This window comes from Sceloporus occidentalis, unplaced genomic scaffold, assembly GCF_023333645.1.
Source record: "Sceloporus occidentalis isolate IW3139 unplaced genomic scaffold, rSceOcc1.0.p SCAF_7, whole genome shotgun sequence".
NCBI lineage: Eukaryota > Metazoa > Chordata > Lepidosauria > Squamata > Phrynosomatidae > Sceloporus > Sceloporus occidentalis.
In genome coordinates this window covers 70,991,297-71,013,456 of record NW_028316987.1, presented here as the reverse complement: position 1 = coordinate 71,013,456, position 22,160 = coordinate 70,991,297, and the positions used below count along the sequence as shown (strand labels likewise).

Below are 22,160 nucleotides of genomic sequence, written 5' to 3'. Positions count from 1 at the left end.
TTAAAGCTTACTCCTGCAAAAGGTTATGACTGCATGGTGCAATATATTTCGCTGCAGCCAATGACAGTTTTTCCAAGTAGACATGGATATGCTCAAACTGTAGTCTGTATAAAATGAGAATACAGAGCACATCTTAACTAGTTAATGTCTTTTGAAGGACAGGTAGATTTGATTACTGAAGTACCTGATCTACATTAAGAAAGCAATAATAATAATAATAATAATAATTATTATTATTATTATTATTAAAAAAAGCAATTCTTTAGAAGGCTAGCCAATCTTACTTGGGAATGTTACTGGATGTCAAATACAGTAGAGCCAGACCTTTAGACTCTGAATATAAAATACATGTTGTCTTCTTTGCAGAGAAAAGTTGGCTGTCCACAAATCAAACAATATGCCTCTGGATATGGATCAGTTCCGAATGCTGTTTTGCACTTGCAAGATTCCAGGAACTGTGCAAGATTCAATTGCCAATTATTTCAGGACAGGTAAACAAAGAGCTTTTCTAGATTAGAGGAAACTAATCTTCATGTTTTATCTACAATTCTCATTACACAGATAAAGTATTCAACAGTTACATGTAAATTGCGGTTTTATATTCTCACATTTGGGAATAAGCCCAAATAAACTGAATAGGTCTTATTTCTGAGTAAGCATATGTAGGATTGCTTCTCTGGTTTAGGTTTCAGTAAGAGCTGATTGTTTGGAATCCTTTTTAAAAAATACTGTAATGCTTAATGTACAGAAATCAAGAAGCAAATAGGTTAATTTCAGTACTACTGAACCAGAAAACAAAGGAAAGGTGAGAAGCCTTGGAATGGATTGAAATCTTACAACAGCAACAAACCAGTGTAGTGTAGTGGTTAGTATTTGGATTAGCATTTGAAGATTCAGGTTCAGGTCTCTATTGAGTCATGAATCTCACTCAATGACTGTGTGCCAGTCTCTCTCAGGGGCTATACAGACAGGCAGCTGGACGCCGCCCCTTTTTGCCCCGAATTGGGGCCGCGGTAACCACACACTGCGGCCTCCGCAGGGAGCAAAAAGAAGCCCTGAAAAGGAGCTGTGAAGCAGTTGTTTGAGTGATGGATTAGGACTTGGTTTCAAATCCTGCTCAGCCACAGAAACCCACTGGATGAACTTCGGCAAGAAATCATTGTCTTACAGTTCAGAGAATGACAATGTCAAACCTTGTCAAGAAAACCCATTAGGGTCATTAAAGCACAGCAACAACAATTTGTATTTGTGATGGATTAAGAAGCAAGAGATTTTGTAAAATACAAACAGGTTTAGCAGTGCAATCATCTGCTAGTCTATTCCTCTGAGCACTAGGGCCTGTCAATGCTTGTCTCCTTCAAGGAATAACTAGACTTTCATATGAAAGCTAGTGTAGCGTGGTGGTTTGAGTGTTGTATTTTGACTCTGGAGACCAGGGTTTGATTCCCCACTCAGCCATCAAACCCACTGGGTGACCTTAGACAAGTCACATGCTCTCAGCCTCAGGGAAAGGTGATGGCAAACCTCTAAACAAATCTTGCCAAGAGAACCCCATGACAGATTTAGGGTTGCCATAAATTGGAAATGACTTGAAGGCACACAACACACACACACACACACAGAGAGAGAGAGAGAGAGAGAGAATAGATATACATTATAAATTTGATTTTTTTTATTCTGCCATAGTTGTGTAAGCAAGCAGATGTCCAGTTCAGATAACAAAGGCATTTACAAGTGTGCCTGCTCCCTATTGCCTATTTTTAATCTGATTCTAGGACTTGTAGTCCAAAAAAGTTACATTATTTTTACCCTTGCAATCTGTTTACCAAGGTCCTTTTGTTATAAGAGGGAAGACCACTCAGACAAAAAAGTAATGGTGAGAATGAGTGGGGGAGTCCTATAACACCTGCCTGTATTCAAGAAAAGATGGTGCTGTCATGTGTCCTGTACTTCCCAAGAATTCCACAAACATCCCTTAATGTTCTGTTTCATTGATTCACAGTGCCAGTCAAGGGACCTAGTTTGTGGCAACACAAGGAAAGGCAGGAAAGGAGTACAGGTCTGTTAGGAGCATGGTAGCTGCCTTATACTGAGTCAGTCCATTGGTCCACCGAGCTGAGTATTGTTAACTCTAACTGGCAGTAATTCTCTATGGCTTCAAGCTGGATTCTTTCCTAGAGCCATGTGGAGATTTCTGGTATATCCTAATGGTCTCCTATCTAATTAACTACTGTACCCACCTGCTTAGTGTCTGAAATCATAAATGATTGGGTGTGTTCCGGGTGGTGTGGCAATTACTGATATAGGAGTAAAGGCACATGGATCAGAGGTAGAAGATGTAATGAACAAGCTGGGGATAACTTAACTGAGCAAACAGGAACTGAGAGCCAGAAGCAAGAGACATTTTTTACAGATAGATAGAAGTCAGATAGCAGCAATGTAGGGTCTTTACATATTTTTACCTAATGAGAAAATAGCTCATTGCTGATGTAGCCCAATTGGAAGGGTCTGTTGTTTCTCCATATACTACAAGATCACCTGATCATTTTCAATCCAGGTGGGATTTGTTAGCTAACATAATTTAGACCAGTACTTTAGCTGAAAGATGTCCTTGTTCTGTGGAACTTTGTCCAATTGTTCAATGACTCAGAGCAATGCTTACATAGGAAGTAAGAAACAAAACAAAAGCTGGTACTGGAGGCCCTGGTTCAAGACCTCCCTTACTGCATTGTACCTCCCTTATTCACTAGAGAGTGCAGTACTTGATGCCTGTTTTAATTTCTTAACCATTAATTTGAGGAAAGTTTCAGTTTTGCTGTCTACTCTATACAATTGTGTGCATGAATAACTTTACTCTGCATTGTCATAACACACCATCCACCCACCCCCATGAAAGAGCACAAACATAATATCGCCATTAGTGATAAGAGATTTCATGGAACGTTAATGGAAGTCACATGGATCCTTAGAAAATCACCTTGTGTTCTGATAAACCTGTGTTTATATTGATATAGTTGATTATCTTGTGCATGCTATTAGCTTTTTTGGAGGTGCACAACAGGAAACTCTGCAAGATAGTCATCTTCATAGGCAAATCCCTTCACTTTGCTTGCCCAGAAATTATGGCCTATTGCTAGTGTTCTCATCACTAATGTCAGTGTGTAGGTGTCTGCAATGTGCAATGTAGAAATGGAATACCTCTTTACTGTAATGTCCTTAAAGGGATAGTAAACTGGCTGCCTCATTAATAAACCTACATCCATCTGTCAGGGCAATACGCACTAATTTTCTCTGAGGAAAGACTGGAGTACTAACTGTCTAAGAAGATAGAACGAGAGCTGTCCGTATTCTCATTGTCTGATACGGAATTAATTTCTTCCTTCTGGAAGAGGCAATACATTGAGAGAAAGTAAACACTCATATTTCCATCTCCTTTCTTAGCTATTATGAAGGTAAGGCAGACAGGACCATTCTCCAGGGCTAGACTTACCAGATTAGTATAAGGATTGTTTTTTTGAACTGCTGTCAACAGGTCCCTGAGTCCAGGGACTCCTAAGTCCATTTGCAGTTCACTTTGCTTCATCCAACCGTATAGAAGAGCCTGTAACCTGGACCATTTTGTCAGGTTCCCAATACTAGATGACATTAAATAATATCCTACTTCTTAGCCAAGACAGATTCTTAAACAGGATATTATTTATAAATTTAGTAGTATACACACACACAGACACACACACAGTGGGCCCTTGGTATCTGCTGGAGTTTGGTGCCAGGACCCTCATGGATACCAAAGTCCGTGGATGCTCAGGTCCCATTAAATATTATATCATTGTAAAATTGTGTCCTTGGGTTTGAGAAAACACTTCAAACCATTTTAAATGCTGGAGGAACTGCAATGAGTGTCTCTTACCACATGTGGTGGCAAAGCCCCAGTATTTCTGAATTTTGGAAAAATATATTTCTAATAATAAATCACATTACAAACCAAGCAGTTCCTGTTGACCCCAAAATAGGGCTTCTCTCCATATTTTATGACAACTGTGAGGCATTAAATCATAAAGATCTGATTACATCTTTTTCCCTGCAAGACTGATAATAACTTAGAATTCGGGGAAAACTAGACCACCTCTCAGTTGAAGCCTGATATTAAAAAAATTGAAAAATTGTGCTTATGGAAAAGCTGATATCTAGTGTACACGATGAAAGAAATAACCAGTCAGAACTAAGCTGCATTTCAACACAGTTTTCTTTTATTAATGTCATCAGCGACAGCAGGGAATTTGGACCTGTGGAGAAATGCTTTAGTTGAATGGCAAATTTAGTGTTATTTGCTCATGCTGTGAACCTGTGAACCAAAGATTTCATATAAACCTTGAGACCTATTATATAAACCTCTTATTTTTGGGGCACATACTATGCAGTACCTAGTGACTTTCTTGTTTGTTCTGTTAAAAATAGTTACATTATGCCACTATGTCATATGGTTAATAAGTTAATATAACATTTTTAAAACAACAACGACAACAACAAACCCTTTAAACAATATTCTGTTCTTACACTTTTTCTGTTCATATGTTTTTTTTCCAGAGAGTGAAGGTGAATGCCCATCTCATTTGGTAGTGCTGTGTCGAGGTCGAATTTTTGCATTTGATATGGTATATGATGGCCGTATATTAACCCCACCAGAAATTTCTAGGTATGTTTAGAATAAATATGAGTTAAAAATCTGGAAGCAACCTCTGTATGTATGGTAACATAGGAAATTACTTTATCCCAAGGCAGAGCATTGGTCCACCAAGCTGGGTATTGTCGGCACTGACAGTCAGCAGGTCTTTGGGGTTTTAGGCTGGATGTTTTCTAACTCTATTTGGAGATGCCAGGAAGTGAATCTGGTACTATATTTATGTAAAGTAGATGGTCAGCCACTAAACCACAGCTCCTACTGTGTAGCTCATGCTAAAATCGATGTATAAAATCCAAGCTGCTATTTAGAAACATCTCTATGTGCCCACTCAGTGGATATTTTGCAAGGGAGATAACACATTTTTGAGAGCTTTTTGCAAGGCAAATATAAGTGAATGAAGCACTAAAGGGTTTTGGAGTGAAAGGCCTGAAATAGATATGCCAAAAGGTGTATCTTTCAGGGCCAAGGTGTACAGATGATGCCCGCCCCCCCCCCCCCCCCAAGCAGTCGTAAGCTGCTCTGAGGCTGCTTAAAGTGGCCCAAGGTCACCAGCAAAAAAAGCAGGGGAGATCCACTCCTTGCTGGCAGCCAGTTTGGGACTACAACGGCGGTCTGCATTCAGAGTGGGTCTCAACAGGTCCACCCTGATCGGTCTTTGATTGCAGGCAAAGCGGCCAGAGATCGTTCCTTCATGCCCGTCTGTTTCACCCCAAAACAGTCTTGGGTGTCAGTCTAATGCACTTCTTTTGGAGGACATCAGTATAACTTACATACTACTGTATAGAGAACAGTTAAAATTCCTGTCTGCTTTTTTAAAAATAAAACTCTCTTGATAGGAAAAACAAATAGACCTGAATCCTGTTGTTTGGGCCAAAAAATTGATTAATTCAGTTGCTGAATAGTGAGTCAACACAAACTGTATATACTCTTGTGTAAGTCTAGAAGTCTTAGTCAAAAAATGAACCCCAAAACCTGGGTTAGCATATCCATGGGTCAATATAAGTGATGTGCCTTAAATCTTAAATCAATAAAGGAACCATGCCCTTTACAGAGTAGAGTGGTCTTAGTATGTCCTGGTTGAAGCTAAAAGAATAATTCTTTCTGCCACAGGGCCACTTCTGTGTCCTTTTTGAATACCTGGGAGTGAAAATAGTGGCAAGGGCAGCTCTTTAACACTTCCTCTCAAAGAAGCGCCAAGAGATAGAGGGGGTCAGTGTTTCTTTTAGATTCTCCCAGATCAGACTAAGCCCTTTGCCTTCTGCCACTCTAATCAGAGAAGAGGATGGATCCTTTTTGGATAAGAGTTAATACTGTGCCTTAACTCTTGCCTTTATATCCTTTTTGACATGTGCATGTTTTCTTAGCCCTGCTTGTGCCTGGTCGCCTCTCCCACACATTGGACAGTCACCCTTTACTGAAGTTGCCTCCTTATCCATCAAGTCTTTAGGATGAGCACATAGTTATACCTGATGGAATTTTGTACGTTTTTTGCCATTGTTTTCCTTTGCTTCGTCCTTTATTTTCTTGGTTATATGCCCCTAAATTTTACCCTTGATTTATCCACGGGTCATATCAACATCCATAATTTGTCCCCAAACCCTACCCTCCACTTATACATAAAATTGACTTATAAATGAGTATATACAGTAAGTAAATCTAACTGATTCTGTAGGCTTACTCTAGTTGGGATTAACAATAGGATTCAGGCTATAATGTGTATTCCTTGCGTGTTGAGATGAAATAGGTATTTTAAAACAGAAACTGACACCAAAATGAAAACTTTCTGGTTGTGGGAAACAACGGGATACATTATTGGACTACAACTCCCAGAATCCCAGAGCTGGCCTGGTCACTAGGAGCTATAGCAGAACTATAACTTTCCCAAGATCTCTGGAAAATAAAATAATTGTATTTGTTTCTGTGACTGATGTAGTTGTAAGCAATGGATAAAACTAGTCGGTTTCTTGATTGCTTTGTGGGAATGGTAAATGTGAGCAGGGTGGTCTAACTTACAGAGCACTGCAAACTTAATTCAGGTCCAAAATACACAGCAGAAATAATCCAGCTGACAACTTTAAATGCCCTGGCTCAGTGTTAGGTAATCCTGGGAATTGTACTGTATTGTAGCATCATAAGTCTCTGACAGAGATGGCTAAATGTCTCACAAAACTACAGTTCCCAGAATTCTCTAGCATTGAACCTGGTCAGTTAAAGTGGTCTCAGGCTGGATTATTTCTGCAGTGTGTTTTGGACCTCAGTCTCAAACCCTTATTAAAGTTCATTATGTTTACAGCATAAGAAAATACAGCATCCTTTTCATCTGAACTGTTTTAATACATTCCCTATTTCTAACCTAAGGCAACTTTACTACATCCAAAAGAGATGCCACAGTGAACCTGAGGGACCAGGACTGGCTGCATTAACATCTGAGGAAAGAACTCCATGGGCAAAGGTTGGGGGAAATTCACTTCTTTTTTGAAGCGGTGTGAGTACGAACTAAGTTCTTCCATGTTTCATAAGCATTTTGTTTTGTCTTACAGACACGTGAATATCTTATCGACCTAGATCCAAAGAACTTGCTCCTTTTGGAAAAAATACAGAGCAGTTTATTTGTGCTCTCTTTAGATGAATCAAGTCCTCAAGCCACTCCTGAAGATTATTCAGAGGTACCCACAGATCTCTTAAGAAAACAGTTACATCTGGCTGATGTTAATTGCCTTTATAACATCAGAGTCAGGATGCATGAAGGTCTTGATTTCGTTCCACTTACTAATTTAGAACTGAGACAGATGGAACAGTATTGGAGTCAACATTTCACTATAAAGCTGCCTCATTTTAACATCATCCTCCCCCCACTGTCCTCACAGTGTAAATGTCAGTGTGTTAGAGAGGCAGAGAGAGAGAATAAGAGCCAGAGAGTGAGAGCAGGAATTATCAATGTGTATATTACTGCATAGCAAGAGAGGTCAGGATTCCTTTTTTTCCTATTCAGTCAAGTGGAAGCAAAATTGTCACTATATCATGTGGAAGATGTAGTAGTCTAGATTTTCAGTTTCATTCTGTACCCTCAAAGGTAAATTCCAATGTGTTCAATCAAAATAATATATAGTATTTTATCCTTGTGTGTCTTTTTAAAATTGCGTTTTCATAGCACTACTCATTAATGTATGGCTTTTGCAAGCTGTTTGCGAGGGCAGGCAAAAGTAAGAGTTTACTGTTCAACATACTTGTAGCTGAAAGGTTAGAGTGAAGTAGTTGACATTTCCAAATGCAAAAGCACTGTAGTCAGATTTTTTTATTAAGGCCAATTCGCATTTTATGAGGCAAAATTTTAGCAGCACTAAATACCATGAAGGATGTGCCAGGTAAATGGGGACCAGTTGCATCCGTCTGGTATATATTTACTTCTTGTGTGTTTGGAAATGTGCATTCCCCTTTTAAAACTTAAAATATTTAATGTTAAGAAATGCCAATATGCCCTTAGCTATTGTACCTGCCACACAGTATAAATCAGTTCTTTGCAGCACCATTATAGACACAGTTACTCAGAAATCAGCCCAAATGATGTGTGGTTTACTCCCAGGTGAATGTGTATAAGATTGTAGTTTTGGGATGTATCTAATTTTGTGAGGCACAGACATTTTGGCAGAGAAGGCTTGTAGAACTTGTTAAACTGCAAACCCCAGGATTCCATAGGATGGAGCAACAACACTTAGTGGTGTCAAACTGCATTATTTCTACAGTGTAGATTCACCCTTAGTCTGTATCTAGAAAAACATGGACTTTGTGTTGTTTTTTTACCCACATGCACATATAGAACATCTTTTCTAAAATGCCCAGGGTAATAGGCACTAAATAAAAAGGTTTGCAGTACAGTATAATGATACCTAACTGAAATGGGAGGAAAATACACAAATCATTGTAACAGTTTTATTGCATTGTTTACCTCAGGAGTGGGGAAACATGGTCTGTATGCAGCCCTCTCAGTCCCATTTTGCTGCCCCTGAAGCCCCAGGTTATCCCTCAAGCTCCCAGATGCCGGCCAAATTATTTTTCAGGGTTGTTTTTCACCTCAAAGCTCTCAAAAATGGCTAAAACAACATGGTGGTTTTGCTCCCTCACCCCCTGCAGAAATCCCAAAACGTATTTTAAAAGCAAGAAAATTGGTTCTGTCCCCTGTTCAGTTACTTGCCTCTGGTTTATATAATGAAGCTACAAAATAACCAGAGGAATGGCCAGTTCAAGAGGTACTTCTAGAGATGGTGAAAAGGTGGTTGGGATCTTGCAGTCTTTTTTCCTCTGTCAATGCAGCCCAATGAAATGAGAACTACAGTATATAGTTGCAGTTTGACTTTTCTCCTTCTCGTTTCCTCAGTTTCCCAAGTGATACATGGCAGATTTTCATTTCAGAGCTCATAATGTTATTTCATTACCTAGGTCACCAGGTTGGCACTAACAGGAGATCCAGCATTACGTTGGGGAGACAAATCCTATAACAAGATTGTGTTCTCGAATGGATTATTTGCCTCAATTTGTGATGTAAGCATTTAAAAAAAAAGCTGTGATTACAGCAGTTCTTTGTATTCCTTAAAATCTTTGTCTGTAACTTTTTTCAAGCTGAGAAGAGATATTGACGTATTTTCATATAGCAGTTTGAACTGTTTATATGAGAATATATGTCAGGTGTCTTCAGAAGTTTAAAATTTCTATGTCTAGACATCACAGATTTTACTACATAGGTTTTACTAAGGTAGGTATTTAGATAAAATTTACTAAGGTAGGTATTTAGATAAAATTTACTAAGGTAGGTATTTAGATAAAATTTAAAAATGAACTTCTCTTCCACCGTAACAGTCTGTGAAGGCTCCTGAAAATGCTGTGTGGAAAGTCATTGCACATCTGCTGACTCAAGCAGGCTGAAGAGGAAGGGTAAATCCCCCCCTCCCTGAACTGGGCAGATGCATTCAGCAAAGCATTGCTCCATTCACAGCAAACTCTGCTCCTTTCTGATTTGGGGGTATTATTGTACCACAGTCATTTACACAGGTCCTCTGAACTTTGATGAAGCCTTGTTGAGAAACTAGAGGGTTTTGTATGGAAGGCATCTTCCACCATCTCATTTGCCTCTACCTAAATCTGAATGTATCCTAGTGTGTGCATCCCATTCTCTGTAAGGCTGAAGACACAACCCACAACACATGGGTTAATCCCTTGCGCCAACCAGTTCAGGCAGGATCTCACAATTCTAAACCATTGTAACTGTCACCTCCAACCTCTCTCTCCTCAGTTTTATTTTCCTCTCTTTCCGAACAGTCAGACAATTTCCCTGTGTCACCTTAAATAGACAACTAGCAGTCGAAATTTAAAGATAATGTTGGATTGGCATCAGAATTAGGAAATACGAAAAGAAAACAAATAGAGTTAGAGGAAGTCTTGGAATGTGACCATTTTCCATCCGAAAAATAAAGATGTCAAGGGGAAAATGTCTCTGATGCATCTCAGATCTCCAAAACTGCAAGTAAGCAGTTCATGGAGAGCAATAGTGTAATATTGATAAAAGATCTACAGTAAGCATGCAGCCTGGTGAGTGATAGGGTGATAGGGTGTCACAATTGTAATCTTAACTAGTTAGTCTAATATGTATAAAACCCAATAGGATCATTAAATAAATGGACAGTGTTAAAATCATCTTGAGATATGTTTTGAAGAAATAGAGAATAGAAGTCAACTATTCATGCCTTTATTGCTTTACATAGGAATTTCTGTCTTTTGTATGTTCTAGCATTCTCCTTTTGATGCCATGGTTTTGGTAGCCTTCTGTTCCTTCATTGATTCCAAGATCATTGAATTAGAGGGTAAATGGAAGGTATGTAATAATTGCAGTTCCATCATTTCCTTCTTCATACCATTCCTTTTCCATGGAAATAAATCTTCTTTCTTTTTATTTTGAAATGAAAAACAGGGATCAGAAAAAGTGCAGGATATCCCTTGGCCAGAGGAGCTTTTGTTCACATTGGATCAAAAAGTGCTAAATGACATTGTTCATGCTAAGCAACAATATGGAATTAAGGTTTGTATACTGGTGATCGTCTTATTTATGTCTTGGATCCGTCATTGTTGAAGTTTCCTATTTGTTTCCATCATTTTGAGATGCAGGAAAAGAGCAAGAATGCTAAGCTCATGAATTTGGTTCACCACTTGCTTTGTGATAATCAAGGACCTGTTCCAGGAGCCAGTCAGCTATGTTTGATGGCTTCTGAGGATGGGACCTTGGAGTAGACTAAAGGGAAACCTTTATTATTACTAGATGTGTTTATCACAGTTTTGTCCAGCAAAGACCCCAGTTGTGATGCATATCAAAAAGATGAAAACATTCCTTAAAACAGATTTAAAACAAAATTTTAAAAAGTTTTAAAAACCAACATTCTTTAAACACAGATTAAAAATAGCTTTAAGTTTTAAAACTGTTTTAAAGCCAGGTGAAAATAATATAGTTTCAGTTGCCCACTGAAAGTTCAACATGGATAGAACCAGCCTGATGTCCCTTGGGACAGAGATCCACAGTTGAGGTGCTGCTACAGGAAAATTATGTCAATCTTTTATGAGCCTAGCTTCTTGGGATGGTGGGACACATAACAGAACCTCAGTTGAAAAACTCAACTTCTGGTCAGTCTCATACAGATAATCTTTCATATATCCATTTCTAAAGTTGTTTAAGGATTTGTAAGTCAACACCAGCAACTTGAACTGATCTCTGAAACAAACTGGAACCAACGGACATCTCTACAGCACACATCAGATAGTCATCTGGACATCTAAATTAGGGTGTGCATGCTTGCTGCATTTCCAAGCCACAAGAATGGTTCCCATTTTGTGACAGTAGTCCAAAACACACTGCATAAATAATGCAGTTTGAGACTGCGTTAACTGCCCTGGCTCAGTGTTAGGGAATCCTGTAAATTGTAGTTTATCATGGCACCAGAGCTTTCTGACTGAGAAGGCTAAATGTCTCACAAAACTACATTTCCCATAATTTCCTAGCACTGAGCCAGGGCAGTTAAAGTGGTCTCAAACTGGATTACTTCTGCAGTGTTTTGGACCTTAATGGGTATGAAATTATACATGTGGTCTGGGAAGAAGTCAGTCTGCTGTGTCCGGATTCTGATCCTGTGCTTTATCAAATTGTCTGAAGTGTAACCAATCAAGTTGTGTCCATTTTGAACCCATTCCAGGTGTGTGTAGTTCTTATCCTTTTCCATGTTGTAGATACAAACTATGATGCCTTTATTTGGACTTTAAAATTTCCAAACAAAATGTTTAAACTTGTTATGTGTTTAAGCTTCGTTGCATCTTCTGTTGATTTAACAGTGCAAACCTAGGTCTGTCTACAAAGGAGTAATTCTTACTAATTTCATTTAGAATAAATCACTCCCTTGCATATGTTGACAGAATCACAGGCATAAGCAAATTGGAAAGTACAGCACCAGTTTTACTTGGATGTTAAACTCAGCAGGTATTAGTTTTGAGTACACATGCCTTCAATTGCACTGTAAAAAATTGTTTTTTTGTTTCTAACTGATCAGTTAAAGCAGAAGGAAAGGGGAACCTATACCACCTGTCATCAACCCCAGTCCATGGTCAGAGATAATAGGAACTGTAGTCTGTAGATTACCTGTAGACCTGCAGATGTTATTGGGACTACAGTTCTCATTATCTCTGAATTAAAGACTGCAACCTTGCTTTAAATGTAGGTGAAATGTTTGAGACATGGAAAAACCAGATGTAGTGTGGTAAAATGTTGATATTCCTATCAGACTGCTCTCTGTATGGGAAGAGAAGAATAAAGAGAATTACAGGAAAGAAATTTTTTAAAAAGTTACTTTAAATGTAGTTGTTGGTATTATTTTGTACCTACTTCTCCCCATAGATCGAGATGGGGAACAACAGCAGACCAAGAAACACACAACATCAGTTTAAAACACAACAGTTAAAAGAAACATCAGTTTAAAGACAGATACATATTAAAATAATTTACATTTAAAATTTACAACTTAAAAACCCTCTGGTTAGGCTTGCCAGAAGATACTATTCTTTATTGTTGTTTTATACAGTATTTGGACAGTGTATTCAGCTGTAAAATCTCTTCCAGCAGATGGTTGCACAGTCTAGGGGCAGCTGACAAAAAAGTCTTCTGGCTAACACTTGCCAGCCTAGTCCTGGCTGACTAGAGTAAATGACTCCTGAGGATGTGAATGTATCTGAATAAACCTCATTACTAGCTTCATTTAATCCAAATAATAAAATTGTTGTACATACGTGTTCCCTCAATTTTTCATCCTCTAAATCCAGTTGTTTATTAGAACAATTTTTCATTTGGATATTCATCTGAAGAAATAGGTTTATATCTACCAACAACTCACACTAAAATAAAAACCAGTTAGTTGTAAAGGTTCTGCTACCTTCCTTGTTTCCCCTTTCCCCCTTGCTTCCTCCTTTTTATCAGTGTTGTGCAGTCAGGAATTTAATGTAAAAAGCCAGACAGGGTCTTAGGATATATAAAAGAATGCCCCCCCTCTTAGAATAGTCCTATTTTGAGAAATAAAATCTTGTACACACCTGAGACTCTGTCTCTTTCTTTCATCAGATTCATTTGATATTTCCAGTCATTTCTGGGTTTCTCCCCCACAATTCTATAATGGAATATATAACATATAAAATGTTAATATATAAAATGTTTGTATTTTTCAGACATCTGACGTAGAGTTGGTGAATTATGCCTTTACTTCCTTTGGCAAAGCTCTGATCAAGAAACACAAGCTTCATCCTGATACGTTTGTTCAGCTTGCTCTCCAGTTGGCTTATTACAAACATCATGGACAGTAAGGAAATTTTATTATCCCTGCAAAAACTTGAGCACACAGTATCAAATAGCCTTTATTTATTGATGTATTATCAAATATATATGACATTGGATTCAGATGTAGGGTAAATCCACAATTTAACTGGACGTAAATTAGACTGTTATAAGTCCCATTGATTTCCATGAAGGTTATCAGTTTTTAAGCATGACGAAATGGATTCAACTCACTATGTATAATTTGTTGAGCTGTTATGCATTGTTGCAGAAGGACAGAGATGAACTAGTAACTTGTCCAAGATACCTATACTTCTGTATCATGAAAAGTTCATGCAAACATTTCTCCTCATCTCCTTCCCCATGTATACTGACAGTCTTTTAACTACTCCATAGGCAAATCCAATATTCTGGTTTCTTTTCTGTTCCTTTTGTATTTCTATTGTTCATAAACCCAAACTAGTTTACTGTCAAGATATCATTTTATTTAATTCGCTTTTTATTCTATTATATTTTCAATGGTTTTGTTTTGAATGCTTTTGAATACTTTCACTATATGGGCATACATTAAAATAACAGGTAGAAGAGAAATGAAAAAAAAAAAAAAACCCAAGGAATGAGTAAACTGAAATAAATGGAACTGAACTCCTTGGACTTGAAACATGTAGTTGGTTGCAAAATAATACCTATATAAATGGATAACAAAGCTTTTACATAACTATTGTAATTTGAGTAGTTTTTGTAACATGTCTTTTTAAACAAATGCTGAGTTAATTTCACTGTAGTTAAAAACAAAAAAGAGTCTTGCGATATCCCTCATCTGAATGCCAATCCTTCACAGCACTCCAAGACTGAAATAGGACCTCCAACTGGTTAGATTTCTATTGTCCGGATGTTTTTTTTATTTGGGGGGGGGGGGGTCCCTAAAATTTAATCCAGTTAAAATATGAGGTAATGCCTAGTGGTGTTGATGTTAATAACACATTAAGATACACTGGACTGGATCTGTCTTTTCTGATCATGGAAAAAATGTTTGTGAAAGCACCTACAATTTATGCAATAGAATCTGTGGGATCCAACCCCTCACACTCAATAGGTTTTACTTTCTTTTAAGCCAACTAGAGTTACTTGGAGAATGGGTGAAATAGAAAGACACACTTGAAGGATATTAATTACTCCGTTAAATGGTTCCCTCTATTTATTCAGTGTTTCGCCGCTTGAAGATAAAAGTATTTCCTGTCCTGTGTTCATTCAAAGAAATTAACAGGATCTCTGTTTGGTTTTTTTTGCTAGATTCTCCATTACCCATTTGCATCAACATTTTCTGCATTTTTTAATGTGAACTTTACATCCTTTGATTAGACATGCTGCTCACACATTGGGGAACTTACTTCACCTTCCGTTAGAGCTGCATGTTTCTAGTTGTGACTTATCCCAACCTTTTTTCTAGCCCAGGTTGCTGCTATGAAACTGCTACAACCAGACGTTTTTACCATGGCCGGACAGAGACTATGCGACCCTGCACCATGGAAGCAGTTGAATGGTGTAAATCTATGCTAGATCCAGCCTTTAGTGTAAGTACTGATAATGAGGATGATACACTGTAGCTAAAAGGACTTTACAAATGCATAATTGTTGTCACTGTAAAAAGCAGTTCTGTGACTGAAAACACACCTGTCTTCAAATCTGAATGGAGGAAGAGATGAATTTCAGTGGGGATATCAGCCGTATTGCGTTGATAATTGTATGTCCTCCATAGTAGAGCATACAAATATTCATTTATTCATTTATGGTATTTATACCCTGCTCTTCAGCCCTAAAGGATCTCAGGCGGCTTACAGATAGTTATTTAGATGGTTCCCTGCCGTCAGGCTTACAGTCTAAAAAGACATGACACAAAAGGAGAAGGAAATGGTGGTGGGGAAGGGGATCAAGTCCAGTGATTCATCTCTTCCTCTGAGGCCTGGATCATGGTAGATGGACTGGAGGGAGGGCCCGTCTTCTTGCTGTTAGCTCTGATGGGGCTGAACCTGCCTTTTCACTCTCTCCCAGGCCATGTGATGTCAAATGGCATGGAGGGAGGGCTCTTCTTCTTCAAGCTAGCCCTGATGGCATTGAGCCTACCCCTTCCTAAATACTTAAAGTAGTAATGTTATGTAATACTGAGAACTTACAGAAACTCTTTTTTAGAGGCAGAAATCAAAATCCCTTCCTTGTAAGATATATACCATTTCCATTTAATAGCACAAATAATGTAGTTTTACTGCAAATGAAATCCTTTATTTTTTAAGTGGGGCAGTGATAGATCTCTTTCCTTTCATTTTCTTCCTAGTAGTATGAATTAGAAATTTGGGATAAAAGTAAGGAGTAATTGGTTTTTTCAGTGTTTTTCCTCTCCCCACCTCCCTGTTTCATTTTATTCCCTGGGTGGTTTTGTTTTGATCTAAGTATTCATTCACTGTTACTGGCCCAATTTGAGCACTGGTTAACTGAAATCCCACAAGGTTTTTCACACTACATAATTGTTGTTGAACAGACAACCTGAAATTACGTAATAAAGCTGTGAACCCTTCATTCCTTTACAGAGCTGACCCTGTTCACATTTTAGCTTAGTATTTCAGTCACACTGAGATCATTTTTTCCTTTGTTGTATTTAAGGGTCTTTCCACATTATCAGCTTTTTAGTGCATGACATGTCCAGTTAGTATCCAAAGATTCTCGGTTGCCCAAATTTCTTCCTCTGAGGTACAGTTTGGTAGGCTGGGGCACTATTTCTTTTTTAGAGTGAAAAAAATATTTTTCTTGCTCTGAATGTACTACATTTTTATTGTCTAGATAAATACTATCTTTTCTGTCAGATGACACAGCCATTGCTCTTCCCATATAAAATATGATTGTGCAAGTGCTGTATAAGAATCACATTGGATCAGGCCAAAATCTTGTCTAGTACAGCATTCTGTTCCCACAGTAGCCAACCACCTCCTATTAAAAGTCCATAAACATGTATCCTCTGACATCCTTTTAGGCAATTCAAGCATTTAGTTGCGTTTAGAAGCCTCATATTCCACTGTTGAGCATGCAAGCTGATTGGACTTTTAAATGTTCACAAACGTAAACAATCCACATGAAGTAAGACTTAAATTAGAGTACAGGTTCCTGTCTCTTAAAAAAACCCACTGAGATACACAACAGTTTTTTGTTGGTCCCAATTGTTATTCTTCCAAGGACCATCTTTGCCAGAAATAGTTTGGGGAGAAGCTGGGCAGCAACTGGGCCCAGCATCCCTTCTCTCCCTCTCCTGTGACTTGGCAAATGGCAACTGGTTAATGGTAGTTGGAAATGGAAGAAGAAACAAATTGTAGCTTATCTCTCATTTGATCCATTTGAAGCAAGCTGGGCTGTGCAGGTGGACTGTGTTCTTTCTAATCATAAGTGATTGGTGGGTAAGCAACCATAATGTGTGAGCTGGATCTTATACTGTCACCTTTGTATCAGGGCTTTTAAGGGTTTTGTGCAACTGCTGTCTAAATAAAACCTGAGTGACCCTACTACAAGCACGTATTGCTAAGCAATGAAACAATAAATACTTCATTGTTTGTACATGGATTTCCCTTTCATCTCTGCAGGACAGGGACATCTCTTTGAAAAGGTAGTGATGTAGCTCTAACTGATAAGCTTATATCCAGGCAGTTGTTCTAGATTAGCTGCAATAGCGATGAAGTTCTAATTTTGGTCTACATAGCAAGTTACAAGATGTACCAGGGAGAAATTTCACATGTTTTGAAGGAATGAGAAAAGTGTCATTTTTTTTCTTGTTTGTACATGGATCTGGAAGCAGCTGATTTGGAGTTTTTCTAGCTATGTTGTTTGGCGTTTGGAATTATTTCACTTTTCTTGCTTTATGCAGCTTGGCCAGCGAAAGCAACTTATGTTGAAGGCCTTTGCAAAGCACCATAAATTGATGAAAGAATGTGAGAATGGAAAAGGTATTTCCTTCTTCTTCTTGACAAGAGATTTCTCCTTTCTGATAAATTGGGCCTGATTCACCCCTGCCTCCCAGACCAACAGATTACTTAGTTGGCTTGTAGACTAATACCTTTTGTAAGCTGGAGTTGGATTTAAAGTTTTGGAATTTGGAAGAATAAACTCTTCTAGAACATGGCCACATAACCCGAAAAACCCACAAATAACTTTTGTAATTTGTTTTGCAAAGCTTTAAAGACAAAAATCCCCACTCTATACATTGCTGGCATCCTTTCCCTTCCTACACAGTTTCTAATACCCTTCCACTGCCCTTTCCACACTCAAGGAGCCAGCAGTCTTAATGGGTTACAACAATTGAACTATATTTTGCCCCTCATCACAGGTCTCTTGCTTGGGGACCTATGAAAATCTACAGCTGGGACTGAAACCAACTAAGAGTAAGAGAAACACGCTACTTGTTTAAACAGAAAAATATTATATTTGTTTGACAGGATTTGATCGTCACCTCTTGGGCCTTCTACTTCTCTCCAAAGAGCACAGCCTTCCTATGCCAGAACTCTTTCTAGATCCTGCTTTCACTAGAAGGTATTTATAAGCTCTTTGAAAAATAATAGTCAATACATGGAGTCACAGGATGGTGGGAGTTGATGGGCCCTTATTAGCATGAAACAGGGCAGATAACAGTTTACTGCTGTAGCTGGAACCAATATTTGCAGCCCCAGCAGTTCTTTGTCAGGCTGAGGAGGTGAACTTTCTTAAAATAATAATAAATATAAATAAATAAATTTTTTATTTCTATCCCGCTTTTTGCCAGGCAATCAAAGCGGCATACAACAGGTTAAAATACATCCATATATACATAATATCCCCCCTTAAAACAAGATTAAACAATGTAAGATTAAAAACTACATATTAAAACTGACTAAGCTAAATAAAAATAATCATGGGCAGAGTTCGCTGGATGGGAAGTCTTATTTGTGGCCGAGCATTTTATTCCGGGAAGGCTTGCTGGAAGAGATCCGTCTTAATGGCCTTTTTAAAGCTCTCTAGATTGGTAATTTGTCGGATCTCGTCCGGCAGGCCATTCCATAAATTGGGAGCGGCTGCAGGGAATGTCCTCTGGGAGGTCGCTGTCAACCTGGTCTTTAAGGGCTGTAATAAATTCCTCCCAGAGGACCTGAGTGTATGGGGTGGATTATATGGAAGCAGGCGATCCCTTGGATAGGTTGGGCCCAAGCCATGTTGGGCTTCAAAGGTGATAACCAACACCTTGTACCGTGCCCGGAAACTGATAGGCAGCCAGTGGAGTGACTTCAGTATTGGTGTTATATGGTCACTCCTTGCTGTTCCTGTGACCAACCTGGCTGCCATATTCTGTACTAACTGGAGTTTCCGGACTAGGCACAAGGGTAGCCCCATGTAGAGCGCATTGCAAAAATCAAGTCTTGAGGTTACCAGCGCATGTACTACAGTTTCGAGGTCACCCTGTTCCAGGAAAGGGCGCAGCTGGCGTATCAGCCAAAGCTGATAGCAAGCGCTCCTGACCGTTGCGTTCACCTGATTCCTCATCTGAAGCGACGGGTCAAGAAGCACCCCCAGACTGCGAACACAGTCCTTTGAGGGGAGCGTGAGCCCCTCTAGGACTGGAGGTTGCAGCCCAATCCCTGGTTTGGGGGCCCCTATCATGAGTACCTCCGTTTTGTCTGGATTCAACTTGAGCTTGTTTTCCCTCATCCAGTCCATTACTGTCTGAAGACACTGGTTGAGGGGAGAGATACCATCTGTCGTTGTCGTTGATGACCGAGACATGGAGAAATATATTTGGGTGTCATCAGCATACTGATAACACCTGGCCCCATATCCATGGATGATTTCTCCCAGCAGCTTCATATAGATGTTAAATAGCATTGGGGACAGGATGGCGCCTTGAAGGACACCACAATTAAGCTCTGTTTTTGAAGAGCGACTGTTCCCGAGCATCACCCTCTGGAACCTGCCCAAGAGGAAGGAGCGGAACCACTGCAAAGCAGTGCTTTCAATTCCTAACTCTCAGGCGTTCCACAAGGATATTGTGATCTACTGTATCAAATGCCGCTGAGAGGTCCAGCAACACCAACAGGGTCACGCTCCCTCTGTTGATGACTAGACGAAGGTCATCAGTTAAAGCAACCATGGCAGTCTCCATCCCATACCCGGTCCTGAAGCCCGTTTGAAATGGATCAAGAAAATTGGCTTCATCCAAGACTGCTTGGAGCTGAAGAGCAACTGCCCTCTCGATCACCTTGCTCAGAAATGGCAGATGAGAAACAGGTCTATAATTTTTCATCTCCAGGGGGTCCAGGGAGGGTTTTTTCAAGAGCGGTCTCACGATCGCTTCTTTCAAAGTGGATGGTATATGACCCTCCCCAAGGGAAGCATTGATGATACGTCTAAGAAGTGTCATCAATGCCTCACCCCCCTGGACGGCCAGCCATGATGGGCAGGGATCAAGAGGGCATGTTGTCTTTTTTACCTTTCCAAGGATCTTGTCCACGTCTTCAGTACTCACAAGCTCAAACTGATCCAGTTTAATCTCATAAACTGGTTTACTGGACACCTCAGTAGTCGGTTTTGCTGGGGAACAATTCCCCTGTTGCTCCTTAGCGCCTTTATTCCAGGGCCAGAGATGCTCGATGCTGCCCTGCCTCCAATTGTGAGGCCTTGGAGCCAGTCTGGAGTGGTCATCAAAGCATCTATATTGCTTTCCTGTAGTTGGGTGGCCTCCTGTGCCATCTATTAATTTTAAATTGGAAACCAAATGGCTTGGTCTTATTCTGCTGCTTCAGGTATGAAAAAAATATTTTTGTTTTTGATTCACAGTGGTGGAGGTGGAAACTTTGTGCTTTCAACTAGCCTAGTAGGCTACACAAGAGTTGGGGGAGCTGCTGTTCCAATGGTGCACCATGGTTACGGCTTTTTCTACAGAATTAGAGATGACAGGTAAGGAGACTTTTATCACTATTCAGCAAGGAAACGTAAACCTGCTATTATAGTTTCCTCTGTACATTTCTGACTTTGAAAACAACATCAAAGAAGAGGCATTAGCTGATGTCAAGGCCCTCACAAAGGGGAGGGTGTTGTACTTTACCAGAATATAGAGATTCAGAGAGGCCTGGACCAGTCTCCAGTTTTCATTACAAGAAAATAATTGAGGATAAACTCATATTTGTGAGGATATTTTGACACACTTATTTCCTTACATTTGTTCATAGCTTATTGAGATTTTCTGGAGCCAGTCACAAGCCATATTACGAACACTTCTAGGCTTCCTGGCCTATCCTTATCTATAGTCTTTTCACAAGTATGGATTGAGTGTGCTTGTGCAGTTAAGATAGGATGCTCTGAGTGTGAAAAACAGCCCCCCCCCCCCTCTATTGGATGTGGTCTTTCATATCAAGAACAAGTCCCAGATCCTTTCTACAGATACAGGAAGGAGAGATGCCTTGTAGAAGGTACAAAACACCAAAAGACAATTGAAGAAAGTCTTCCTGTAAGATCTGCAAGCCACTGAGTAACCTCTGAAAAAAATTGGACCATGCCACCTGTGTTTTAGGGGAATGGTTCCCAAACACTGGTCCTCTGGAAGTTTTGGACTTCACCTCACAAAATGCCAGGCTGTTGACTGGGTCTTCTGGGAACTGAAGTCCAAAACACCTGGAGGACCACAGTTGGAGAACCACTGCTTTAGAGTACAACCTCAAAGCAACCAATAAAACCGTGGCAATAGAGCTTGAAGAAGAAGCTTCTAACTATCTCTCAAGTGTCTGCAGATTAGAGAATTTTCCCTGTGATATGTTGTACCTGGGAGGAAAAATCTTCAGGTCTGCCTTTGGAAAAGAATGGCAGGATACATACCGCCATATAGTACGTATTGTATACGTACTAGGGTTAGGAAGGGGCGGTGCTTCCGCACCCCCCTAACCCTAGTACGTATACAATACGTACAAGATGGCGGCGCCCCTTCGACATGGGCGCCGCCATCTTTACGTACTGGACGCATAGCGTCCAGACGTGTCGCGGCGCCTATGACGTCGCGAGTCCGCGCCAGGCGCCTCGCGACGTCATAGAGGCGCCACAAGAAGAAGCTCCGAAATGGAGCTTCTTTTTTGCTCCGCGCGGGAGCCGCACGGTTTGACTGCTGCAGCTCCCGCGCGGAGCAAACAGCGGCGGCGGGGAAGCGCCGCAAAGCGGCGGTTTGTATCCCGCCAATATGATTATCTCAATTTACATTATTAAATGAAATTTGCAAGAAACAACTTTTATTAAGCTAAGTCTCATAAAAAAAGAGAATAGGCATTCTGCCGTGGGCAAGAACAGGTAAGCCAATTAGCTTTCTTTTCAGTGAGAATAAAAATTGAATTTTGGGGAGCTTGTTGATTGTTTTGCAATTAAAATGGACAGAAAAAATAAAGCCTGAAAGTTAATTAACCTACAGTTTGCACCCAAGTAAATCCATTAGAACTGTACTTCTCAAACAGATTAATGTGGGGGACTGGCATTCCCTCTCCCCCCCTCCCCCCCCGGCAGTGTGCCAGTCAGTTGAATCCCCCCACTTTCTTTTTTTCTTAGAAATTATCCAGGAACTGGCAGCTGATGGGT

The 22,160-nt window shown here is 39.7% G+C and overlaps 1 protein-coding gene across 7 annotated transcripts in view; it reads left to right on the top strand.

Moving 5' to 3' along the window:
• Nucleotides 1-22,160, top strand: part of LOC149309924 (peroxisomal carnitine O-octanoyltransferase-like) — a 38,519-nt gene that overhangs the window by 14,367 nt on the left and 1,992 nt on the right. For 3 of the 7 annotated variants that reach the window (XM_089533291.1, XM_089533290.1, XM_089533292.1), the window contains 12 exons: nucleotides 367-491; nucleotides 4,588-4,696; nucleotides 7,043-7,136; nucleotides 7,225-7,350; nucleotides 9,122-9,223; nucleotides 10,467-10,550; nucleotides 10,647-10,754; nucleotides 13,433-13,563; nucleotides 14,989-15,112; nucleotides 17,446-17,524; nucleotides 18,014-18,107; nucleotides 20,382-20,501. In XM_089533291.1, coding sequence (XP_089389417.1) covers nucleotides 367-491; nucleotides 4,588-4,696; nucleotides 7,043-7,136; nucleotides 7,225-7,350; nucleotides 9,122-9,223; nucleotides 10,467-10,550; nucleotides 10,647-10,754; nucleotides 13,433-13,563; nucleotides 14,989-15,112; nucleotides 17,446-17,524; nucleotides 18,014-18,107; nucleotides 20,382-20,501 — 1,296 coding nt within the window. The other 4 variants (XM_089533293.1, XM_089533296.1, XM_089533297.1 and 1 more) reach the window with 4 other exon arrangements.